This window comes from Ipomoea nil, unplaced genomic scaffold, assembly GCF_001879475.1.
Source record: "Ipomoea nil cultivar Tokyo-kokei standard unplaced genomic scaffold, Asagao_1.1 scaffold0188, whole genome shotgun sequence".
NCBI lineage: Eukaryota > Viridiplantae > Streptophyta > Magnoliopsida > Solanales > Convolvulaceae > Ipomoea > Ipomoea nil.
In genome coordinates, this window is record NW_017616616.1 from 2,825,635 (window position 1) to 2,852,114 (window position 26,480).

Consider the following 26,480-nt stretch of genomic DNA (forward strand, 5'->3'; position numbering starts at 1 on the left):
GTACCATGATTCTCATAATTAGAAAGTCATGAGTTTGATTTTTACCCGTCCTCTCTTGATCGAACATGTCACAAAAATTATGATCTATACTTGTCCCCTGGATGAATTAGAGCATATATACCACCTAAGTAGTATTACTCCATTGGATTTTTATTTTTTTTTTTGGATTAGGTCATAAGGTGTCACTAATCCACATTCACACCCGACCAACCCAATTAAGGAACAAGGTACTGGTCAGATTGATTTTTTCATACTCCATTGGATAATTAAGGTTGAAGTAACATTGAAGTAAAGCACAATGCAAGCCAGGAATGTGAAGAGAAGAATATATGTTACATTGGGAGCAAGAACATATATGGATTCAATTCCTTGCTTCAATGAGTTCATGATTAGATTGTCGTCAATTCAAGACATCATATTCCAATCCTTGGCAATTCTGTGTCAATATAACAACGTTTGCTCTTTTATATCATATATTTTCCTGCCGGCAACAATTCAACATGGGTTTAGTCATGACAGTAATGGGAAAAGGTTAGTTTTTCTTTTCAAATCTCTTACGTAGTTTTATGTGTTGGGTCTGAACTAATTAATAATGAGACTACACATCTGATGCTGCTAGGGTTGCCTACGACGCAGATGATGGGTTTTGTGATGGGAACACTGCACAAACAGTTTATTGAGAAAGATATCAACACCTTTGAAGATTTTCACCTCGCAATTCTTGATATTTTTAAGTAAGATTCTTGGATTGGGTTTTTTTTTTTTTTTTTTTTTTTTTCCATCTAATTGAGGTTGTTTCCTCGGTAAACCAAACTAGCAAAGGGCCACAAGAAGGTAAACTAAATTATGGGATGTTTGTCGGTAAATAGCTGTTAGTGGATTTAACTAGTTGATTACATTAATTGATTGTAGAAAACTGTTTAGTAAAAATTAACCGTTAGCTGATTACATACAAAATAAATTTTTCAAAATAAATTTTCAAAAAGCTTATCGAAAAAGCTACTTTAAGCAGCTTTTTGAATTTTAGCATTTTGGAGCAATAAGTTTTACAAAAAGCTAATTAATATTGTTTAACCAAGTCAAACAGCTAATAGTGGTCAAATAAGTCAAAATTGACTGATAGGCTAACTATTTTACCAAACAGGACCTAGCTAGGTTGCTCATAGTTAACCGGGTCAAACGAAGAATGCCAATAAACCTCTCTCACGGGAAGTTAAATTTAAAACTTTGTAGTTACCAAATCAACCGTCCGACCAACTTGGTTGGGACTTGGGATTGCCCCTCTTCATGCCATTTTCCATTTGATGATTCTTGCCATGTATATATAACCCACTTGATATTCCATGATTCACCAAATTTACAGCACTGTCAATGGAGCATTGCCTGGTAAACATTATGATGCTCCTCCTCTCAAGGAAATCCAGGTCTTTCTCTCCCTCTAATATAATGAATAAAGAATGTTAGTTTGTGTCTGTGAGATTAATTCAAATCGAGACGGACCTAAATTGTGCTAACAGAATTTGACTCTTACTCGAGTAACATATATAGGTGTATTTCCAAAACCTGCAGGCATGTTTTTCAGAATGGAAATCTGCAAATGAATCAGAGAAGAAGAGAGTGTTTGTAGAATTCATGAAAAAAGGGGTGAACCCTAGCAAGTTGGATGATTCAACTCTCCTCACCGGACTGGCTACGCCTCCGGTAGCTATGGCGGCCAAGAGAGCCGGAGAAAGCGTGCCACAGCTAAAGCTGATAAAAGCCATCCCCGACGTCTTGTTTGTGCCATCGGCCACAGTTCTAGCCCTCATGTCTGTTAAGGTGTCGAGAAAGATGTTCCTCGGGCATGTTGCATCTGGAGAATAAAATCAATAAATGACCATTATTCAAATCGAGAGATCGAATTTACAACTCCTTTACACACAGATCAAGCTATAATGAATTTGTAAACGATTGATTAGTCTCGATTATATTACTCACAACTCTAATGATATATACCAATCAGATCCTATTCCATCCTCAAAGAACATCAGAACAAATGAAGGTATATATGCCAAACATCATTTGAGACATTTACAGCTAAAACCCATATATGAACCAGCAGACATGTACAGATTTCCTCTGAAAAAATATCTAATGTAAGATTATTTTGTCCTATGAAAATGGTCAAGCTCTGCATAAAACACTCCATATATACCAGAACTAAGCTCAGGATCTTTCGCTCCTCGCACCAGAAATTGATCGCCCTCTCCCCGAGAGAAGTCCCCGAGCTGATTGATCGTCTAAGGGTTTCATCAGAGCTGGCGGGATGGCACGCCTCTGCCCTTGCCCTCCCTCAATTACCCGAACTTCTCCTTCTGGCTGAATCTCGACCTCTTGGAAGCTTCTCATATGCTCTTTCGTCCTAGAGTCGTATATCATAAAAACGTCTTCATTCTGCAAAAGAATTCAGTCAAAATGTAAACAAACTCGCGTTCCACCCCAACTTGTCAAATGAAACAGCTCTGTGCCTTAAAATAGAACGCAGTTAGACCACGAGGTGTCCTGAGCAAGCCCTAACTGTAAGAGGCACCTTTAAGCCCGTACCATACTCAGACTAATCCCCATTCGCACCAGATCAGCCCAATTAAGGGGCAAAGTGCTGGCCAGATTGATAACGTTGTATTTAGATCATACCATCACCAGCCCGTCACTCAATTCCGTCACACAATATAGTCAAGTTCACAACCAAAACTAGTTATTTGGCCGATCAAGTGTAGATAAATTTAGGTAAACAAAGAACGAAAACCAGACTTGACTAAACAAGATAAAAACGCAAATGTATTCAACTTTCCACTCCTCGTATTAAGCAAAATAAGCACTTTAGTCTTTAAAAGGAGTAACGTTATGTCGTTATCTTGAAAGGAAGGAGGGAGTGGAAGGGAGATAGTTCGGGTCATGATATTTTACAGTTAATACTAACAAACCACCAAGCTAGAAGCCAAGGACCTTGTGGTCTACTGGCACCAAGTTGCTCCCCTATATGGGAGGTTGTGGGTTTGAGCCTCAATGGAGGCGGACTATTGGCTCTTTGTTCTTCAGTAGGTTGAGAAAGTAGTTATGAACAGATATTAAATTGTAACAGAGTCAATAACACTCCAAAAAAAAAAAAAAAAAAACCACCAAGCTAGAATATCAGCCGTAAAACAGGTAAGAACGGAATAGGTTATGGATAGATGCCTTACATTTACACGTGTGCCCACAACAAGAGATTGGTCTGTACTTGCAGTCACCCCGTCTTTGCAAGCGATAACGCCATCCTTACTATATTCTGCCAAAAGCTGAGTTGCAATAGGAATAGAAGATCCTTCAATCATTACGCCATCCTTACTATATTCTGCCAAAAGCTGACTTGCAATAGGAGATCCTTCAATCATTCTGTCCTCGTTGCCCGTAAGGTCCCGTGAGTTGGTAAGTGCATTGCCCGGTACGTGCAAACCCGGGTTATCAGCGCAAGTAAACTTCGCGGGATTTTCACGCATTACCTTCCCCAGCCTAGCTTTCAACCCACTTACCTGTGACTGCAAACCATCAATCTTGCCAAGTATTTGCTCCATGGAGTTATTTCCGTCCATACTCATAAGTTGTACCAATTCCTCATCAATCTTTAACTCATTGCCGCTTTTGAGCTTCTCGGTGGAAACCATTGCTATATGAAAAAACCAAGCAGATAATTAACGACACATCGCAAAAAAAAAAAAAAAAAAAAAAAAAAAAACAGGGTAATGCAAAAGGGCATAGATGAACACGAGAAATTTTCAAAGACATAATGTTAGGGCAAACGTTCAGGCTTCCTCGGGATTTCCCACTAACAACCAAAAAGGAGCTCCAGTCTATGATTTTTCAGTGCCAAATAAATTTTACATTAAAACCATAGTAGATATTCAATTTTTTTCATTAAATACAGGATACAGAAAAGCATCGAATAGTCTCACCTGGACTGAATCGATCATCATTCCGAAAAGCACCATCAGTAGCAGACATTCTATTTTCTGTAGATTAAAACTTACACTTATAAAGCTCAAGGTATGAATAATAATTGGCATTAGAGAAATGAAGAAAAAGTCCATACCATAAAAGGAAAACAGGTTATGCTTCGACATATACTGTGCAATATCCAACTTGTCTTCGTTTCTCCTCCTTCTCTTTCTCTCGAGTACCTTGTTTCTTTCTTGGGTAAAGGGAAATGGAATTGACTTTGAATTTGTATCTTCTGATCCCAAGTTCTTGAACTCAAACTGCTTTTTGTCGCTGTATTGAGCAAGTTCTTTGTCGTACTTTTGTGCTACAGATTTTAACTTCCAAAGTTGCAATTCCACCCACTTACAACGCCACTCGATTGGTTTAATGAAAGAACTCCAGTGAGATGTCACCTTCTTGCCCCTGGAAAAACAACAAAACGCATAATTTATGAAGCTAAACGATGAATAAGTGCCCAGAGAGAAAGCTAAGTAACCTTGCATATAGTTTCGTGCTCCGAATATTTATAATAATTCCTTCCCCCACCCCCTCCAGCTTTTCCTACCCATCTGCTTCAAAAGAAATTATACAACATATCTATACAGCCCAACGAAGAGAAACTCATCAATTTTACGGGTACTTGACATGTAAGCACCGTTCCTTAAAGCAAGAAAATATAAACAATACCTCATGCTTAATAGATCACCGACTTCACCAAATGCTACTGCTGACGTAACATCACCACAAAGATCAGATTCATCAACTCCGGAAATAGATTCCTCAAAAGAACTTGAACTCTCGGTTGTGTCTTGACATCCAGCTTCCATACCATATCTAATTCTATCAAGATTTGTACGCTCTGTTACGTTGACTTCTGTATTCTCACCCGCATCAACTATCTCGTTTTGTTGAGCAAAGGTCGTATTCATGATAAACGTGAAATCATCATTGCTAATGTTTGAGCTCAGATGATTCCCTTTAGATTCCTTCACAGCATTTCCACTCCCCCAAATCTTTGAATCCTCCACAACCATATCTGATCTTCCAATAAACCTTTAGGCTCTCGCAGAAGATGAAGATCACGCATTTGATGTGTTGAACAATTACTGAGATAGCCCACAAAGACCATACCAATTAAAATCAAAATGATATTAGCTGAAGAGCACAACACCATTTACATAATGATAAATTTTCCCCTAGCACATCTAGAAAACCAAGAAATAAAATTAAAATTACACATCTATCTGGTGCATCTAAAAATCAAGATTTCAGTTTTCTTATTATTTCAGAGAAATTAAACAATGGTATTCATCTAATAAAATTCTCATAAAACTTATTACTTTTGGGTATATGTAGGCTACTTCACATTAAGTCAAGAATCAAGTCATCATTCTTCAATAGAATACCCCACAAAAAAAATCATTTGAGTTTCAGAGATTACAAGAAAAGAAAAAAACAAAAAAGGCACGCCTTTGATCATCATTCAACACATACATACAAGTATATACCAGCAAAAATAGAAGAAAAACATATGATCGTACCAAGATTCCTTAAAAAAAAAAAAAAAAAAAAAAGTGAATTGAAGAGAGCCAAACACAGAGAAGTTGAAGTTGTAAATTTTATCAAGGAAAGAAACATCAAAATCCTAAAGAAGAAAAAGAATACCAAGGCGGCGGTGGAGGCGGCGGAGGCGCTTCTGAAGCAAGCGACCGTTACTCCTAGCGACGAATTCTCCTCTGTCTCTCTCTCTCTCTCTCCTCTGGGTGTTCTGAGAATCTGGGTATATCCCAGAAGGACGCGGGGAATGGGCAGTGAGCAAACGCCGATTTCTTGGTCTACACGTGATCCAAATAAGGTGACAGTGATGCCAATCATTCCAAAAACCAGTTCCAAATTTTATTTAGGAGTCTTGTCATTCCGTCACAATTTCTTTTTATAAGCAACACATTCCTATTTCCTTATTACTTTTTTTTAACTACAAATAACTTATAGGTAAAATCTAGAAATTTTAAAATAATAATTTAATTTAGGAATAAGGGTCAAATAGGCCACTGAACTGTACACGAGAATGCAATTAGGCCACTGAACTTAAAAAACCTACAATTGAGTCCCTAAACTAACAAATTTCATTCAATTTGTCCATTTTTCAAGTTTCTCAAGTTGCTAACAAGTTACCCCTCCACCTAGGATGCATATGTGGCATTTTTTTTAAAAATAATTTATTTTTAAATTAGTTTTTTTTTTAATATTTAATAAATAAAAACTAAAATAATTTATTTTTAAATCAATTTTTTAATGTTTAATAAATAAAATTAAAATATTTTTTTTTGAAAATAAAATAATTTGTTAAGTTGTATAGGGCTTGGATTTTATTTTCAAAAAAAAAATTATTTTAGTTTTTATTTATTAAACATTTAAAAAAAAACTAATTTAAGGTGTTCAAAAAAAAAAGAATTTAAAAATAAAGTTTTTTAAATGCCACATATGCATCCTAGGTGGAGGGGTAACTTGTTAGCAACTTGAGAAACCTGAGAAATGGACAAATTGAATGAAATTGGTTAGTTTAGGGACCCAATTGTAGGTTTTTTAGGTTCAGTGGCCTAATTGCATTATTATGTGCAGTTCAGTGGCCTATTTGACCCTTATTCCTTTAATTTAAAACACTCTTTCAAGTAAGTTGTTCCTTTTAATATGTTTTTCTTTTGTATCCTTATTAATTTACAAAAATTAAAATTATAATATTTAAATATTTTTTAAACACTCTTTCACCTTCATCGTACTTGTTCATCAAGGTGGGAACCATCAATAACTCATTGTTATTTAATATAAAAGGAAAAAATATCTCTTTTTAAATATATAATAAATAGATAAGTTTGAAACAAATAGATTATATCAGTGTTGCAAAAATCGCGCTTAGGCGCCTCCTAGGCGGTCCCCAGCGATTTTTTCAACATTGACAGTGTTGCAAAAATCGCGTCTAGGCGCTAGACAGTCGACCTCCTAAACGCCCGCTTAGGCGCCTAGCGATTTTTTCAACATTGAATTATATAAAACAATATATTAAAACATTTCATCTTAATCTATTTCATAACATATTTTAAAATACAGAAAAATTAAATCCAAACAATATATATATATATATATATATATATATATATATATATATATATATATAGAGAGAGAGAGAGAGAGAGAGACTTTAAGTTGCAATATATATCGATATTTAAATTTGAATATATAAATTTATAAAAATGTCCGTTTATGTCGTTTTATCCATATCATCTTATTATTCAACATCTAATTTTACCAAACACCTTAATTTCAATCAATTAGCTTATTAACTACTAGTTTTTCAGTTTTCACTATTAACTTTTCAGCTTTCAGCTAACTTATAAACAAGGTATGCCAAATAGAGGTTATCTGAAGATATGCACTAGGTAAACTCTATTTCTATACAATAATTTATAAATTACACATGAGAAATAACTATTTCCTTTTCTTTAGTACATACATTGCTTTTCTTTATTTTTCCCAAATGATGTCGTGCTTCTAACAGGCTCATAGTACATACATTGTTTTTTAAAAATACTATGTCTACTCTCATTTTCACTACCAACTTTTACTCACACATATAAAATTTTGATATAAACACTTGTATTGAGATCCACATGAAAAGAATAACGTATCAGTATCCATCACATCAGGGAATAAAAATTTCAAGTGCATTGTGTATTTGTGTTTGTCTGGCTTAAGACCACATGGGTTGGCATTAATGTGGGTTTAGTTATTATACCATGAACCAGGGTCTACCTTGCAATGTGGACTCTGATCATAAATTATATATTTTTAATATTAGAATTGTAAACTTCTAGAATATAAATTGTGTTTTTAAATTTTGAGAATTTGCCAATACAATACAGGGTCATCATAAATTGTGAATTTTAAAAAAACAAATTGTAAACATCCAATATGTAAATTGTGTATCTTTGGACATGCAAGGTGGACCCTAGTCCATAGAATAATTTGTCTTGTTGGTCATGTTAGGGTGACTCAACTCATGTTTTTTAAGTCTACTTTAATATATTAAAATATTTAATTTAATAATTTAAAAATTTTTAAAGTTTATAAATTATAGTTTATATTTTAAAATTTAATTATAATTATAAATTTTTCAATTTTTTTACATATTTATATAATTGTTAAACTATATATTATTTCAAGTTAGGCTGATCCCATCCTAAAAGTATTGCATAGCCAAAAAAAAAAAAAAAAAAAAAAAAAAATTTGGTTGGTAAGCAATTAAGCATGCTTTGAATTCATAATATATGTACCCTTTTTAAAATTGATTAGTAACATTTACGCCACTAATAATTCAGGATTGACATTGATAATTAGCATATTATGAATAGACATAAATTATAATTTCTCTTTAATAAGTGACTGATTGTTGTCTTCTTCTTTTAATTTTTAAGAAAACAAATCAAAAGTGGTATAAATCATATTAAAGTTACACCAACCAAATTCACTAAAAAGCGCAAACCAGACAAAAAAAAAATATATATATGAATTTGACCTTGTTGTAAGCTCTAGTATACAAAATGTGAAGATCTATAAATCAATTCAGACACAACTCACGATTTAACTTATCCACCAGTCTTCAGAACTGGAGCGATAAATACCCTTAAGTTTGAAATTCAAAATTATAGAAGTGCAAACCTAAGCAAGGGATAACACCAAATAACCCAAAACTCAACTAGTGAAATCTACAAGGAAAAAAATGGTGGTGGTGGGGGGTAGGTAAAAAAAAAACAAAAAATAAGAAACTTTCTAATTTCATATTATGTTATGTCATACAACAATATAGAAGTTTTCATTATAGAAAATTCTGGAATGTGGACATCACAGAATTTTCTGTAATGTTAATATGTGTACAGTACCAAGAAAGGCAAAATACAATCCCAATCCCAATCCAATAGCATATTGTACAGTATCACCTCCATCAATGGCAAAAATTTTCATGGCATTAGCCTTGTAAGCCAATGCCACCTCCATATCAAATAGATACAGAGAAAGGTAGAAAAGCAAGGGCCAAAACGTCGCCCGAAATCTATTTACCAAACACAGAAACAACTATCGGTTTTAAGAAGCCTGTGTTTCCTCAACAAAAAATCCGATCTTCTTAGTAAAAATCTACAAAGAGAAACCATAATATGCTGATATCTGATCGCTAACCAGAAATGGAGGCATCTGCATGCTGTTGCTGCATGGCTAGGATTTGGTGATATCGCTATTCTGAACTAGTCTTTCAGTGAAGATTCGGTCTGATGGTGTTCCAGGTTACGAAGGACGATCCTTGCAAAGATTTTGGTTTCGAGAGGGGCATTGGCGGATGCTGCTACAGCACGTAGAACACGCGATGCCCCTGTATCTCGCAAAAGGCTCACATGGTGCGCTGCATGCCGGCCACCTAGGATTGTGAACTACAATGAAAAAGTTGCAGGCAGAACATGAGTTGCACGCTATCAAGTACGTTGGACCATAGGGGGATAACGCCAGGCAAGATTGCCAAGGATACAAATTCGTAACCACAAGTTCACGAGTTCGAATCCTAGCCTTCTTAGTTTGAACCCGTTAGCTATGGGCAACTTAGGCTGATTTACCTCCTTATGGTCCTTTGCCGGCTAGGGTCACAAGGCGGGGTTTGTTTTTTTGGTCAGGCCATGAGGTGTCCTGAGCAGGTCCTAATTGTAGGAAGCACCTTTAAGCTCGTACCATACTCAGACTAATCCTCATTCGCACCGGGCCGGCCCAGTTAAGGGGCAAAGTGCTGGCCAGATTGTTTTTTCCATACGAGAGGGGGTTCGAACTCACGACCTCTCTTAAGGGATGAGAGTGCACGGCGACTCACGCCAACCAAGCTGGTTACAAGGCGGGTTTACCCCGTGCAAACTCTCGGGTAGTGCTTGTGGGTTTCCCTCGTCACCCCAAAATAAAGTACGTTGGGCCATATTATCATATATAAAGACACAAAGAAGTGTATCCTCAAACATGGATACATATGACAGAAAACGAATTTTATACCTGAAGAAGAGCAAATGTAGCGCATGCCTTGAGCGTAGAAGAAGGATTCCGGAGCATAGTAACAAATCTTCCAATCTCAGCGCCACTACAGAGAAGACAAGAGCATTAATAATGACAAAATTGAAGGGATAACTCCAAATTCAAAGATACGTCTATAAAGATTACCAACAAATGCAATGTAGATCTTACAAAGTCTCCTTTACGTGTAAATTTGGTAAGGGAGGACTAGAATGTCATCTAAATATGCCGAAAACTTGGTCAGACAAATTACAGAGCGAGAGAAAACAGGAGCAAACCTGCATCTAAGATGACCTGCTTCATGAATCCGAGCTAATTCAGTTACTTGCAACAATGCCGCATAGGTAGATGATGCAGCTGCAGCAGAGAACGCTTGTGGATCAGAAAATGCACGTACAAATGCTTCAATATGCTTCAAAGCCATTCTTCTAGCCCCATCTAAGTTCAGAGTCTTTGAAGTACTCTCCGATGAAGTCCCAACAACTGCAACTTCATCCATTCTGTACAATATATACAGATAACTTAGCATTGCTTCCTTTACCGAGAGAGAGAGAGAGAGAAAAGAAAAAAAAAAAAAAAAAAAAATCTTCTTTGCATGCAGATCCATGTAAATATGGACTGAGTGCTTGGGTTAATACTGAATGCTACTCAGACTAATCCCCGTTCGCACCGGGCCGGCCCAATTAAGAAGCAAAGTGCTGACCATATTGGTTTTTCCATATGAGAGGAGGTTTTGAACTCCCGACCTCTCTTAAAGGATGAGAGTACACGGCCACTCACGCCAAGTCGCCAACCAAGCTGGTTAATGCTTCTAGAATTTAATTCTCAATATTTGCTACATTAGAAAAATGCCAAAGATCATTAAGTCCACCCCTGAAATTCTTCTGAATGGCATTAATCCTCCAATTTAAGTACGGGACTTCAAGATCAGATGCAGATTAGTCTTATAAAAGTGAATGTAGCTAAATATCAAAATAAATCCGAAGCAGATAATCTCGTTTGCCTGTTGCTAGCAATTATAGTTACTTGCATAACCAAGTTTGCATCTCACATTAGTTGTAGTTAACACATGAACCGAAGGCATGCATTTACCTTTCAAAGCCTGAGGACAGAATCGCAAGAGGGCTCTTATGAAATAATTATTTATCTATTTGGACAAATATGTAAAATCGCAAAACAATTACCAAAGAATATATTATACAGCATGTGCTGCAATCTCAAACAATAAAAAGCAGAATAACAGTGCAAATATATAAACAAAAGCTTCGTTGCATGAAGCACACAGAACAAGGATATGTTTACCTTCCATCGAACATGTAAGCTAGTGCCAATGCGGCCATGAAGCGTGCCATTTTTGATAGTGATGAAGAACATAGATGAACTAAGGCGGGAACTCCCCCTTCCTCTACTATCCTGAGAGCATTACCGGGGTTGAAAGCAAGATTCCAAAGAGCTCCAGCAGCAGTCTCATGGACATCCTGAAACAAAGTAAAACTACTAAGCTCATTCACGATACAATGAGGCAGGCAAGTTTCAGATTTCTGGATGGGAAACTGTGATCAATTTCAAATCACGTTGCAAATCCAAAGATTTTGTAACATGAAATACAACAAATAGGATGGTTGAACAAGTCAGTCATCCACAGTACAAGTTATAGTGCTAAAAAGCATTTTTAGAAGTAGCAATTGGTGCTTTTTTGAAGGCTAGCAAATGTCTTTTGTCAAATACAAGGATCTATTTGTGCATTTATTTGCCCACAAGGGGAGCCTCCTTACAATACTCTTTGGTTGTTTTTTTGGATAGGCTCAAACTTGTATAGAATTTTGGTTTGTTTTGTTTCCTTGAGCCCTTGATGTGAATATGTGATCATGTGGTTTCCCGGTTTGTACACCTTGGTGCCTTCTAATACAAATCTTTTTTTTTTTGTTAGACCATGAGCTGTCCTGACTCCTGAGTAGACCCTAGCTATAGGAGGCACCTTTAATCCGTACCATACTCAGACTAATTCTCGTTCGCACTAGGCCGGCCCAATTAAGCGGCAAAGCGCGGGCCATATTGATTTTTTCCATACGAGAGGGGGTTTTGAACTCCCGACCTCTCTTAAGGAATGAGAGTGCATGGCCACTCATGCCAACCAAACTAGTTTTCTAATACAAATCTTTACTTATCAAAAAAAGTAGAAGTAGCAAACATGCATAGATTTGAGATTTCTTGGCTCCAAATTATGAAAACTATTAGCTATAAATGTTGGCCTAGCTAATTGCAGGTAGCATCAAAACAAAGAGTTAAACATGCAGCAAGTATGACTTTGAACCATTCCTTACCTCAGCATCAGATCTTGCCAACGCTATAAGTGGTGGCACACCTCCTTCTCGTCCAATTGCAATGCTATATTATGATAGTAACATATGTACAAAGAATTGATGTTGGAACAAAATAAGACAAGGCAAACTATATAGTAAGCTCAAATTCCAATAAAAAGTGGAACCATCATGACTAATAACAAGTTTCACGTGACAAAAAGGTTGGAGAAATTTTATATATGACATTGTGCTAGAGAGGCATAGGATAAAGATTTGACTTGTATAAAAATCAATGTTGAAAAAATCTCTAGGCGCCCTCTAGGCGCCTGGGCGCGATTTTTGCAACACTGATAAAAATTATATATGCTTTAATTTCTAGAATGACTAATTATATCGTCTTCCTATCATAGTATTCGGATGCTACAGAACTATCATTCTACAAACCCAATACCTGTTTGCTTCTGAGACGGACAAACCCCATAGAGCACCAGCAGCCCTCTCCTGAAGGCTAGGAGAGGCATTCGAACAAGATTGTGCAAGAGCAACCTAATGATCAAAGAAAATTGAATTCATGTAAGACCTGTGAAGTGTGAAGAAGACTGCACATGGAGATCACATGTTCCTATCATGACTAGTTGTCCGGTTAGAAGGTTGGTGTTTACAAGCAAAGATTCATCTTCCTACAATTTTTGCACATAGCGTGGTTTTTAATGACATTTTGTTATCTAAGCATTAAGAAAACATTAATATATAAAAGAATTACTTCATGGGATTTAGTAGCAAAAAACCACTATGTTAAAGAAAGAATTAAGTAAAGACTAGCTTTACTTTTGACAATTGTCAACCGAGAGGAATCACCAAATCAAGAATGAGATATCCTAGTTGATAGATACTCCCTCCGTCCCGTAATGGTTGCCTTATTTTCCTTTTTAGTCTGTCCTTTTGTCCCAAAATAATGCATACTTCCAATTTGAACACCACTAACTTTTTATTTTCCCAGCATACCCTTTTGTCTTTTAAGATTACCCTTTTAACTTTTCACTTGGTGGGCCCTATTAGATTGTTCTCCTAATACAACCTTTTAGGGGTAAAGTTGAAAAATAATAATAATAATAACATCTAATTTGTTTCCTTAAAACCGAACCAAACACAACTACTGCAACCATTATGGAACGGAGGGAGTATTACTCAATATTTTCAAATTGAAGTTCTTCAATGTTAACACAAATGTAAAAGCGACACTTGAGGCTCAATTCAGAAATGTTTACATACCAAAGCTTCAACACCACCAGCAGCTGTTATTGCTTCTCGATTTCTGTCATCAAATGAAAGATTCCATAATGCTCCAGCAGCTTCTTGCCTATCTCAGAGCAGAAAACTGATGAGTGATCAAAACAAAATCATGAAAAAGAAAGTATTACATTAAATAGGTAATACAAGTGAAAGGTTTTGAGGACCACATGAAGTTCCCTTAACTAGTATGTGCAGCAAAATAGCTTGATTGGAAAGGCAGTATAACCCAGACTATGTCTTTTCACATATACAGTAGATACGCCCGAGAAATAAATATAAGCTCATCTAAACAGAGGGCCAAACAAGGTTTTGCAAAGCAGACAAACGATTTTCGTTATTATATGGGGAAAAACCAAACGCATGCTAGATTGCTAGTCTGTAAAGGTAAATGCTTTAACGGGGATGTACAACCATTTAGAAATATGCAACTACTAATGCACTTAGGAGCTAAGGCCTTGCATTCTAATAGTTGCAAAAGAATTTGTTAAGGATAGAAGCTAAGAGATAGTGCTATCCATGAAAAACCCCATGATAAGTCTGCACTGTTCAATTAAAATGTTTTAAAACTAAACTTCAACACATACTACCTGAAACCATAACAAGGATTAAAATTCTAACAGCTACAATTGCAGTTGGTATAAAGGAGCAAAAAATCTTAAATTAAGGCAAACTGTAATACAAATTCCAACTTAATTGACTGCTGTAAATCAAAAATATGTTACCTCACACCATCATGAGGAGAACGCGTAAGTTGTACGAGTGTCTCAAAAGCTCCTGCCTCTTGTCCAACAGTAGCATTGTTACTGTTGCTATCTCCATGAGCAGCGAGATTGGCCAATGCCCGAGCTGCCTGGAGAATAACAGAAGGTACTTGTGATGAAAGTAATGCAAAATTCTTCTTTACATGTATGGAATAGGAAAATAATGGCCAAAGAGCCATGAATTGGAATTTAACATTTAACAGAATTCTGTTCCAAAAAGGCATTTGAGTGATTAAAATACTGGACACTGAGAGATCTCATGTAACTATTTTCATTTGCAACAACTCAAGCACAAGGAATAGTAAGCAAGAATTTAAAAAGAATTCTTAAAGAAAAGATTACATTCAAAGCAGTGCATAGAAAGAACATGAATTAGATAGCCCATATCTTAAACTTAATAATTAAACATGTATGCCACATGCAAAAAAAAAAATTAAAACTTCGGTGCATGTGATTACTGTTAAAGCCCCCACATCCATGCATCTCATATGGATAATAATGACTAATGACTGCGTGATATGAATATCATTACACAAATTGCACTAATACCCCCATCAATTGGTTAGAACCTTCTTAGTCAGAATTTACATACCATAGGGCAATAAAATAAAATAAAAAGTGAACTAATTTCACTTTTGGTCCCACGACTTTAGAGGTTCTATCATTTTTGGTGCACAAGTTTAAATTTTTTCAATTTTGGTGTCTAACTTTGTTATTTTTATCAGTTTTGGTCCTTTCGACCAAATTGACTGTGAAATATTGCCGGATTTTACATTTTAGGGGCAAAATCGTCATCCCAAAGAAAGATCTTCAATATCTAAACAAAAGAAAAATCATATTAAGAGAAATATAAGAGTTTGCCAATCGTCGATGCTATAAATCTCATAGATTTGTGTCTAGTTTCTGTCCGTCTTCCCAATTATTCTCCATCGATCAAACACCTATAGATATGATTTGAGAGTGATTTTGTTTAGATATTGAAGATGTTTCCTTGGGATGACGATTTTACCCCTAAAAATATAAAATCCAACAACATTTCGTCGTCAATTTGGTTGAAAGGACCAAAATCGATAAAAATAACAAGGTTAGGCACCAAAATTGAAAACTTTTAAAATTGTGTACCAAAAGTGATAGATCCTCTAAAGTCGTGGGACCAAAAGTGAAATTAATTCATAAAAAGTTGAAGCCTGCTATGCATTAAAATAACGTCCTTAATTCTGAGGAATTTGTGATACCTGTTCTTGCACTCCTTCAGCCTTGCAGTTTTGAGCAAGGGTAATCAGTGCATGTACACCACCTACTATAGCAACTTCCATGCTACATTTGTCATCCACTGCGAGGTTTGCCAGTGCACCAGCAGCTCGTTCCTGACAACAAGAAAACTATTATGTCTTTTTTTTTTTTTTATCCCAGAGCAGATCTAGCAACTTCATTTGATCTATGGTTAATTTATTGCATAACATTAATGGCATATACAAAATCCTACAGGCACATACCAGAACCCCCTCACTGTCATTAACAGACCATTTGAAGATAAGATCAACTAAAGCTTTTATGCCACCAACTTCAGCAATTGCAGCCTGAAAAACAAATAAACAAAACACAACTTTTACATGAATCAATGAACTTAAAGAAGATCCATGTCTACAAATATGACAACCTTATGCTCTTCGCCAACTGAGAGATTCCACAGTCCTCCAGCTGCCTCTTCAGCCACTAGTCTGTTCCTAGACCTTGCCAAATTTGCTAGGATACTTATGCCTCCTTCCTCTGCTACAGCTTTTGCAACATTGGCATTCACAGATAAGTTTGCTATAGCCTACATTAGCAGCAAAATGAACTACATTTATGAGAAATGGCGATGATGAATTGGTAAGCACTCATTTGAAAACTAGGCAATCAAATTGGTGTTTAATAGCCTTTTTAAGAAGAACGGTTAGACTATTATCCCTAAAAATTAAAATGTAAAGATAAGAGTATGAATGTACAATATGACCTCACTTATCAAAAAAAGAGTATGAAATGACCTATATCATTTCATTAGGAGAAGTGAAGCAATGTTCTTTCTTAGGAATTATAGATCACAATAGGGCGGAATAAAAATATATTCGTAGCTCATTAAGTACCACACTAGAGAGTTTACCTTTGCAGCTTCACATTGAAGCCCTTCGCGCCAGGATCTTGCAAGGTTTAGCAGAAGTCGTATGCCACCATCTCGCATAACTGCTTCAGCCCTTCCACCATCAATACTAGCATTTTCATCGTCAATTACAACAAATGTTGCAAGGCCTGTAGCTGCTCTTTCTTGAACTTCTTCTTGTGTGCTCTGCATCAAGCTGAGCAATAGATATGCACCATGATTGAGCCAGAAATTATCCAGACCTTGGGGATTGCTCTCAGCAATACGTAAAAGTGAATGGGATAGGACCCATTCCAGCCAGTTCATGATATCTTCCAGATTTCTTTCCTTGGTCCTTAAACTTCTCCATTCCAGAAAAGCATTCCTCTCTTTATTTGGAGTATCGACAAATAGGGGAGTCAGTTCTTTAAAAATGTCTGTGAAAATGGAAAACAGCAGTTTCCCTTTGTGATTATTATTGGAAACAAAGGTGGCATCTTGCTCAAGTGCAGGGCAATGTAATGCACATGCAATCTTTAAGCTTTGTGAGGATGAAAACAACCTTGAAACGGCACTAGGTATGACATCTGTTCTGGAAACATCTAAACCCATCAAGTTAGGCAGTTTACCCCAATGCTCTAAAGCCAAATTCCACTCTATATTAGTTGTCCCTGCAATGGAGAGGAAGCGAACTGATGCGACATTTCCTAGTGCAACCTCATCTACATTTAGACAGTCAATAAATCCTACGTCCATCAAGTTTTGGCAATGCTTAGCCAATGCATTGATTGCATCTCCATCAACTTCTCGAATACCAGAAAGCCGAAGCTTACGCAACCTAGGACAGCAAACTGCAATTGCTTTTATAGCACTGCTGCTAATCCTTTCACAGAAATCTGGGCCAAGTTGTAAACTTTCAAGTGCTTCATGTCTAGCTGCAATCACAGCAAGGGTAGCATCTGTAATCTTTTGGCAATAATCGCCACTAATTTCACGCAGATCCCTAGACTGAAGGTGTATAATAGCTTCAGCAGATTCAGCACTGCGAAACCGAAGCTTTTGAAGATTGCCACACCTAGATGCAAGAGAAGCTGCAGCATCACAATCAAAATTGTGAGCACGAAGATCCAATGCCTGCCATAAACATTGAGATTTTCCCAAAGATCTCCAGGTCCGGCATGTTGATGACAAGCTTGCCCTATCACGATAATTCAGACAGGAAAACAGCTGAATCACAGTATCATCAGGCAACCTAGTCCAATCAACCACACCTCTCTCATCTAAAATTAAATTTTCACCAACCCCCAATCTATCTGCCTTCTCCTGTCCCCTGCTTGCCAATTTCCTTCGCACCCTTCGACTCATAGGTATCAGCTTTTCCCACAAACTACTCTAGAACCAGGGGGTCTTCAACCAAAGCACTAAATGCAGACCAACACAACCAAAAACCAGGACTGTTAAATGATCCACAAGCAGATACTTCTATGCTTGAACACCAATGAGGCACAAACAAAACCTAAAAGTCTCAGAAAAGCACTTGCCTTAACTTAATTCCCAGTACCCAAAGTGGGCCAAACACTGGCTGACAACCAAGGGAGTTTACCTCAACAGACCAAATTTCATTAACAAGCAATGAAACAGACAAACCCTTGCTGCCAAAACCAAAATCCCAATTCAAAATCAGCAAAATCCTCACACATTACCTATCACTCGATACCCTTTTATTAACCTCAAGCAAACCTAGTTTCCAATCAAGAAAAAAAACACAGACTTTCTCTGCAGATATCAAGCAATACCATTCATTTACACTGCTCAACTTTCAAGATTCGTGCAATGCAATAAGGAACCCAAACTATAATCGAATTATCTCAAACCATAACCGCTTGGAGTGCACAAAGTCAAAAGCTGCTCGCAAACCTGATTGCCCAACTCCCCTTTTCTACACACTCTTGCCCATAAACCTATCGTCCGTCCATAATTGAGGAATTTGCAATCAAGAAACTTGAAAATTGCTATGAATGCTCCTGGACACAGATAATTCACACGGGTATTATCATCTATACGTATTGATGTTTATTGTACAAATGTGTATTCGTATGTATGGGTGGGGAGAGAAAAGAAAAGAGAAGCACAGCTTGAGCAGAAAGAGTCGGAGAGAATTCAGGGGCGCAATCAGAAACTGTAAGAGAAAAATATAATGGAAGTACACAGCTTAACCCTCAAAGTTCTAGTCTACCCCCCACAACCTATTCATTGCAGATTTGATCAAGATATTTATCCCAGGGATAAATTTGTGGAGAGCTGGGACAAACAATCCAAGATATAAATACCCAATTTATATATTAAAATTATGAGAAATTCACAATTGTCATTTTTGTTGCAATATACGTGACTAGAGAATTAAAAATACTCCGTAGATCATGCAATTCTTTTTCCCTTTTTTTTGGGTGCAAAATTGGAGGTGAATTAGGGCAGCTCAAGTGCATACTAGATGGTTACATGGTATACCTATATGGCTATATAGCTTTGTATTGTATGCCTTTGATTTTTTGAGTCATCTTCAAAAGACATCTGTACTTTATACCCGGTTAACGTTAGTTGTAGATGGTTACTTGATTTAATAATATAGCTTTGTATTGTATGTATTTGAGTCATCTCTGAAAGACATTTTCACTTTATTCTCAGTTGACGCTAATTATAGATAGTTAGTTGGCTACATGCTTTACTAGTATAGCTTTGTATTGCATGTATTTTAGTCATTTTCGAAAGACATTTGCATTTTACTCTCAGTCGACGCTAGTTGTAGATGGCTATAGTTTTATCGATATAGCTTTGTATTGCATGCCTTTGAGTTTTCTTCGAAAAACATTTTCACTTTACTCTTAGTTCACTAGTACAAAATAAGTCATCTCTGTCTGTTGTAAAGGACAATTTGCGTTTGTTGTACAACATACGCAATTGGTTAAACAATATGTATTTGTGGTGAAAAGAACGCAGATTGTAATGACAATATGTGTCTGTTCCTGACTATGAAAGTGACTCCCTTATCACTATTTGGAAGATGATGTTTAGTGTTACCTTGACTGTAACCTTGTGAGGGTCATTAAGGAGTTGATCCACAATGGATGGCAATGTATGAGATATTCATATTCGTAGATAAGTTAATATGTGCATATATTGGATGTGTAAGAGTTGTCATCTTCTATCATTATATAGAGGTTTAGGTTGGCGAGAAGTATGGACAAATTTGAAGTGTTCATCTTAGATGATCAATGACTATAAATTAACAGCACATTTAGTTCACGAAATGAATTTCGAGGTAATAGAATGTCATTCCATAAGGAATGAGATAGGCAACGAATAGAATATGAATTGTATTATATTGTTTGGTTCGTCCAAGGAATGTACTTTAGGAATTATATTACAGTGTTTGGTTGGTTTAAGAAATAGAAATGAAATATGTTTTAAAAGACATAAATACCCTTATAAAAATATGTGGTGGTGGTGGCGGCAGCGGTGGCGGTGGCGGTGGTGGCAGCGGCAGTGGTGGCGGTGGCGGTGGCGGTGGCGGTGATGGCGGCGGCGGTGGCGGTGGCGGTGGTGTTGGTAGCAATGGCGGTGGTGGTGATGAAATAGGAGATAAATTGAATTGGCGGGTAAAATGGAAAATAACAACTTTAGACTATTCCTAAGAACAATACCAGAACCCCCCATGAATCTTTATTCCCCTTGGAAGGGGAATAGGTCATTCTCAGGAACATTGTTCCTGGGAATAGATGATTTTATCATACAAAGGAATATGCCTATTACTGGAAATGCTATTCCATTCCAGACCTATTCCACGAACCAAACGTGCCATAAAGGGAATAAAAAAAAAAGTATGGTCAAATTTTGTAATATTTATGAAATTGTCCGTCATTTTTATCTCATTTTCCCCTTAATTTTAATTTATTTATTTTATGTCCGTTATATCTACTAGATTGATGGCAAACATTTATCTACACTTCTTACAACATCTAGGTCAAATTTAAAGTGCGTGATTTTTCTTCTTAAGATGCGTGGTTTTTGTGTTGTGTGCTTAATGTGCGTCAGTTGTTGAAACTTAAGTGTGTTGGTCTAAAGCTTTAGATGCGTGGTTTTCCTTCTTAAGGTGCGTCAGTTGTTGAAACTTAAGGTGCGTCGGCCTAAAGCTTTAGGTGCATGGTTTTTCTTCTTAAGGTGCGTCGGTCTAAAGCTTTAGATATGTGAGTTTTCTTCTTAAGGTTCACAAATTTTACAATTTTTTTTTTTCGTTCAAGAGTACAATGGTGTTTTTTCAGTGTTGGTTCCCAAGTTCAAAATGATATGATCCAGCAGGTTTTGTTGTTTTCAACTATCTAATTCAGAAGGAAAAAAAAATGATAGCAATATAATACTATAACAAATAGTGGAGTTGTTATCTTTGGAGTAAACTTGAAGAAGATGCATGCATTAATTGAGGACACGCGTTTTTTATTTATTTATTGATTTGAGTTGTTTATCTAAATTTGATTAACTACTCATATCTAACCCATTTTTCACCTATGAGCATCTATGCACCATAACTCATATATATAGTGACATGAAGTGACTCTCCCAAATGAGAGGTTATGGGTTTAATCCTCATATATTCAAGAGAATATAGAATGTTGTTGACCACTTGGATTTTTGTATCCATCTCCAATCATGTTTTCTCATGCACACACATATAAAGAAACTCACAGTCCATAAATTAATTATAAACTGTAAGTGAGATATATCTATATGCACAAAACTCAAATGTTTTGTCATGAATCTTGTAGTATGTACATGTGTTTAAAAAGTAGTCCTTTTTTGTTTACGCGTGTTTAACAAGTAGTAGAAATACCATATCATATATTTGTACATGAATACTAATCAATATTTGTTGTGTTTCGCATTTACTATAGGTGTGAATTGATACCTAGATGGCGAACACAAAAACACACCGCATGAAACTATAAAGTCATCCTAAAATAAGTAAAAGTGTACTAAAGAAATGTGTAAATTCTAAAAGTGCACCACACAAAATTACAAAATACACCGTTCTTCTGTAACACTTGTATATATATAATAAGATGCAATGTTCTTAATTAATATCACTTTTAAATATCATCAAATGTATTTGATCGCGCGCGCGCACGCACGCGCACACACACACACATTTTTCTCACTATGATCAATCTCATAACCTCATGTCAATGGTTGGAAACTCATAATCTTATCAGCAATTAGAGTTAGATAGTTAGTGAGCTCTTGCATCATATATATATATATATATATGTCATCATTCATCAAAGTTTATGAAAAATGGGACAAAAATATAAAAGAAAGCATAAAAATGACTCATTATTCTCTGCTATAATCATGTTGTCCGATAGAATTTACTATAAAATTTTGAAATTTAGTGAAACCCAATTCTACTGTAGATCAACCCATGATCCGTAGCTCCGTAAAGAATACTCGATAATGGATTACGGTTGGTGAGTAGTGCATTCTAGAAAGAGCCGAAATGTCTGTTCCATTCAAGTTCCGTGTTGTGTAGAAAGAGGAAAGATTTTGTTCATTTCATAGAAATGAGAGAAGAGAAGCGCTTAGATGGTTCTTCTTCTTCTTCTTCTCCGTCGACGTCATGGTTTTCTCACTTTTGGGCGTCTGCTCGGCGGCTCAAATCTCTCGCTCCACCGTCCACCACCGATATCCCGACGGGCGATGGACTTGTTCGCCGTCTGGGCCTCATTGATCTCCTTCTACTCGGCATTGGCGCCTCCATTGGAGCCGGAATCTTCGTCGTCACCGGTACCGTCGCCCACGAAGCCGGTCCGGGTAAGTCCGCATCATACTCCGATCGTGATGCCATGTCAGTAGATGTCAATCTTACTAGAAATTGATGGACTGACTCTAACAAGTCTGAAAAATTGTAGGGTTAGATAATTGACAATTATTATACTACTACTATGTACTAGGATTCATTTTAAACCATGGTTCAAAAATTACAGTTTTTGTACCTTTAAACAAATTGAAAATACATAACATGGAAATAATATGATAATTACATACACATCAATTATTAATTGCAGAACAAGATACGCTAACATGTTTTGTGTTGTAGTTAATGTTGAAAAAATCACTAGGCGCCTAGGAGGCCTAGCGCAATTGGCGCCTAGACGCGATTTTTGCAACACTGGTTGTAGTTACATATTCTGGTTAACATGTTATGTGTATGTAATTATCATTTGTTTACATGTACAACAACTATTACAGTTGTTATGGACAGGTGGACTCTGGTCCTAAATTGTGTATTTTTAGTATTGGAATTGTGAACATCTAGAATATAAATTGTGTTTCTGAGTTTTGAGAATTTGTTAATACAATATAAGATCATCACAAATTGTGAATTTCGGGTCCACAAAATAATTTGCCAAACTATGAACTGCAGGTACAGAATATGTCAACTTAATCTTAAAGTTATTTTTGGATCAGAGTCCACAATGCATGGTAGACCTTGATAGGGCTAGCCTAAACCGAATTGGCTGGCCCGATTGACATTCCGTGCCCCGCTTTTGTTAAGTTTCTAATGTTGAAGCTTAAGCACAAAGAATTGATCTTTCTGGGTTTTTATTGCAGGGGTCACAATCAGTTTCGTAATTGCAGGATTATCTTGTGTTCTTAATGCACTCTGTTATGCCGAGCTAGCCTCGCGTTTTCCTGCAGTTGTTGGCGGGGCTTATTTATATACCTACACGGCTTTCAGTGAGCTTATGGCATTTCTGGTTTTTACACAGTTGATGCTTGATTATCATATTGGTGCAGCTAGCATAGCGCGCAGCTTAGCAAGCTATACAATTAATGCACTAGAGCTCATTCCTTTCCTTAAGGATAGCATTCCAAGCTGGGTTGGACATGGCAGCCAAGTGTATCTTGGAGTGTTTTCTTTTAACCTATTAGCTCCACTTCTGCTCGTAATCTTGACAATGGTGTTATGTTGGGGTGTTGGAGAATCCTCCGTATTCAATGCAGTGGTGACTGTGACAAAGGTGACCCTGTCATCCTAAAGTTTTTCGTCTATCTTCATTTGAAAAGAAAGATGATAGGAAGATGAGTTATGATTGTTTTTTTTGGTTTGTTTCTTTTGAGTGAGCGAGAAAAACCCGCAGCCACTATTCGAAAGTGTGCATTGGGTAAACCTAAACCATGCCTTGCGACCCTAACCAGCAAGGGACCACAAGAGGTAAACCAGCCTAGGTTGCTCATAGCTGATGGGCTCAAACCAAGAAGCTAAGGCCAATAGGTCATTCTCGCTGGGCGTCGAATTTGTAACCTTGTGGTTAGCAAGTCAACATTCTGACCAACTTGATTGCCTGATTGGGGTTGCCCCCGTGTTATCTGATTGTTGATCACTCATGCAACTGTATTGTGAATTGGAACTTATTTGTTTTGTATTATGTGGCTTTCATTATGTCGCTCCTTTGCTCATAAAGATTTCTTATGCCACTTCAAGATTGAACTTAAAGGTTGCTGCAACTTAACATTGAATGTGCTAGTGTGCTACATAGCCTACATATGCTTGTATCATTGAACTACAAAGTCTGGCTTCAGTAACAAGAGCTGTGTCTGTCTTCCTTTGTAACTGACAAAGAACGGGTTTTTTGCAGGTAATCATTGTTTTTTTTGTGATCATTGTTGGAGCTTTTAAGGTTGATGCTTCAAATTGGACCCCTTTTGCTCCACATGGTTTCAAAGGCATATTGACTGGGGCCACTGTGGTATTCTTTGCTTATGTTGGATTTGATGCAGTCGCTAATTCTGCTGAAGAATCTAAGAGACCACAGGTAAGATATTTGCTGATGAATCTGATTCAAATGACATAATCTTAATATGCTACTTTGTCACGTATGCTCATTCAAATTCTATACTAAAACATGGTGTTTAGAGAGACTTACCATTAGGCATAGTGGGGAGCCTGCTTGTCTGTATTGCACTATACATTGGTGTCTGCTTAGTGATTACTGGAATGGTTCCGTACAAACTCCTTGGCGAGGAGGCTCCTTTAGCTCATGCTTTCAAGGCCCACAGGTTGACATATGTGTCAGTGTTAATCAGCGTTGGTGCTATTGCTGGACTCACAACTACACTTCTGGTCGGGCTTTATGTTCAGGTAAGACGCGTTTCCTTCCTTTCATCTGGTTTACTTCAAATAGATATGGCGAGAAGTAAGTAACTTGAGTTTTCTGGTGAGCAGTCGCGACTATATCTTGGGCTTGGAAGGGACGGTTTATTGCCTTCACTATTTGCTAAAGTACATCGCACTTGACATACTCCTGTTTACTCTCAAGTTTGGGTTGGGATTGTTGCCATCATCTTGGCCGGCCTGTTTAATGTGCATGTACTCTCACACATTCTTTCAGTGGGCAGCTTGGTACGTTTTCTTTGTTTACTTCCCAAGTTTCTTTAAGGGTTAACCCCCGAGTATAGTGGTTTTGCCATGTTTAGTCCTAAACTTTCAAATTGACCATCTGTGGTTATTCGACTTTCAAATTTAACCATTCGTGGTCCAAGTTAACCACCCATGGTCCTTCAACTAGTAAATTTTAACCAACCATGGTCCTTTCACTGGTTAAATTTCGAAACTTGAAGGACCATGGGTGGTTAACTTGGACCACGAGTGGTTAAATTTGAAAGTCGAATGACCACAGATGGTCAATTTGAAAATTTAGGACTAAACGTGGCAAAACCACTATACTCGGAGGACCTTAGATGGTATTAACTCTTTAAACCAACCAAAGCAAGTCATTAGTGTGGGGGATTGGTCTGTTGCAGACAGGCTACTCTGTCGTTTCAGCTTGTGCAGTAACCCTACGATGGAAGGACAAGAATGTGAACGAGGTCTCTACGGGGTTTATCTCAGGCAGGAGTGAAGGCATCATTTGCCTTATCTTAGTCGCCTGTTGTGGATTTGCTGCTGGAGCCCTTTACCGTTTTGGAGCTTCTTTTGGTTTCGTCATTTTATCTGCAGTTATTGCGATATTTGCTGCTGCTGCTCTCCATTTCCGACAAGTAAACTCAATCAACTTATTCACTGCTCCAGAGACACCATAGATAGATACTCAAGTTTTTGTTTTCTTACTGTCGTTCTTCTCATCCTTTCCCTATTTCTTCCCTTTGGCGATCATATATTGCTCGTCGTATTGAATATATACCATTTCTTCAGCACAGCAGATTGCGTTTTTGCAGGTTTATGATGATCCACCGGGATTTTCTTGCCCCGGGGTTCCAATTCTACCTGCTGTCTGCATCTTCTTGAATATTTTTCTTTTTGCCCAGGTTTTGCTTGTGAAGATTTACATAGTATCACAGAGAATATATAGTGAAAGCCAAGCTCTCATCCATATATCTTCTTCTTTTTTTTTTTTTTTTTTTTTTTTTTTTTTTGCAGTTGCATTATGAGGCATGGGTGAGATTTGTTGTTCTCAGCATTGTTGCTGTTGGTATTTATGCACTATATGGGCAGCATCATGCCAGTCCTGATGGTTCAGGTATATCCCTTATTTACCAAAGGGAATCTGCAGAAGCTTAGACTTAAGCCTCTTGTCACTCTGATGATAGTGATAGTGATACAGATGTAAATGCAACATTTCTCTATATATAAGTTTGAAACCCGAACAATATAATGGTCTCTATTTAATAGTGTACATTATTATTTGTGGTTAGTGAGTTTAACTAGTTAATAATAACATTAGCTGATTGTAAAAAAGTGTTTGGTAAATTAACTGTTAGCTAATAGCTGATTTCATGCAAAATGACTCAACAAACTGATCGACAAAACTGTTTGAGGAAGAAAGAATGGCAATACTAACAAAACTATGATACATA

The 26,480-nt window shown here is 36.8% G+C and overlaps 3 protein-coding genes, 1 long non-coding RNA gene and 1 pseudogene across 5 annotated transcripts; 2 read left to right on the forward strand and 3 right to left on the reverse strand.

The window, feature by feature from the left end:
* The first annotated feature begins 373 nt into the window (after positions 1–373).
* Positions 374–2,013, forward strand: LOC109183006. Its single transcript, XM_019333225.1, has 4 exons — positions 374–531; positions 620–734; positions 1,364–1,424; positions 1,570–2,013. Exons 1-4 carry the CDS (start codon positions 501–503, stop codon positions 1,861–1,863), a joined length of 501 nt encoding a protein of 166 aa, XP_019188770.1. The 5' UTR covers positions 374–500; the 3' UTR covers positions 1,864–2,013.
* On the reverse strand, positions 1,943–5,877 carry LOC109182919. Its single transcript, XM_019333177.1, has 6 exons — positions 5,662–5,877; positions 4,684–5,102; positions 4,109–4,419; positions 3,972–4,028; positions 3,222–3,685; positions 1,943–2,433 (listed from the first exon to the last, which is right to left on the reverse strand). Exons 2-6 carry the CDS (start codon positions 5,028–5,030, stop codon positions 2,206–2,208), a joined length of 1,407 nt encoding a protein of 468 aa, XP_019188722.1. The 5' UTR covers positions 5,031–5,102; positions 5,662–5,877; the 3' UTR covers positions 1,943–2,205.
* Positions 5,878–8,800: 2,923 nt separating this feature from the next.
* LOC109183013 (protein ARABIDILLO 1-like) lies at positions 8,801–18,903 on the reverse strand. 2 transcript variants are annotated; one of them, XM_019333234.1, is made up of 12 exons: positions 16,596–18,900; positions 16,113–16,271; positions 15,949–16,032; positions 15,688–15,819; positions 14,414–14,541; positions 13,671–13,758; positions 12,850–12,944; positions 12,420–12,483; positions 11,398–11,573; positions 10,374–10,595; positions 10,078–10,162; positions 8,801–9,476 (listed from the first exon to the last, which is right to left on the reverse strand). In XM_019333234.1, the coding sequence occupies exons 1-12, from the start codon at positions 17,934–17,936 to the stop codon at positions 9,294–9,296; spliced, it is 2,757 nt and encodes a 918-aa protein (XP_019188779.1). In that variant the 5' UTR covers positions 17,937–18,900; the 3' UTR covers positions 8,801–9,293. The 2 variants fall into 2 exon arrangements, with proteins under 2 accessions (XP_019188779.1, XP_019188784.1); XM_019333239.1 differs by lacking the exons at positions 8,801–9,476; positions 10,078–10,162; positions 10,374–10,595 and adding an exon at positions 10,842–10,930 and having other exon boundaries at positions 16,596–18,903.
* Positions 18,904–21,965: 3,062 nt separating this feature from the next.
* Positions 21,966–26,287, forward strand: LOC109183027 (annotated as a pseudogene).
* LOC109183043 lies at positions 25,427–25,845 on the reverse strand. Its single transcript, XR_002054478.1, has 2 exons — positions 25,702–25,845; positions 25,427–25,669 (listed from the first exon to the last, which is right to left on the reverse strand). It is a non-coding gene; the product is annotated as an uncharacterized LOC109183043 (long non-coding RNA).
* Positions 26,288–26,480: the final 193 nt, after the last annotated feature.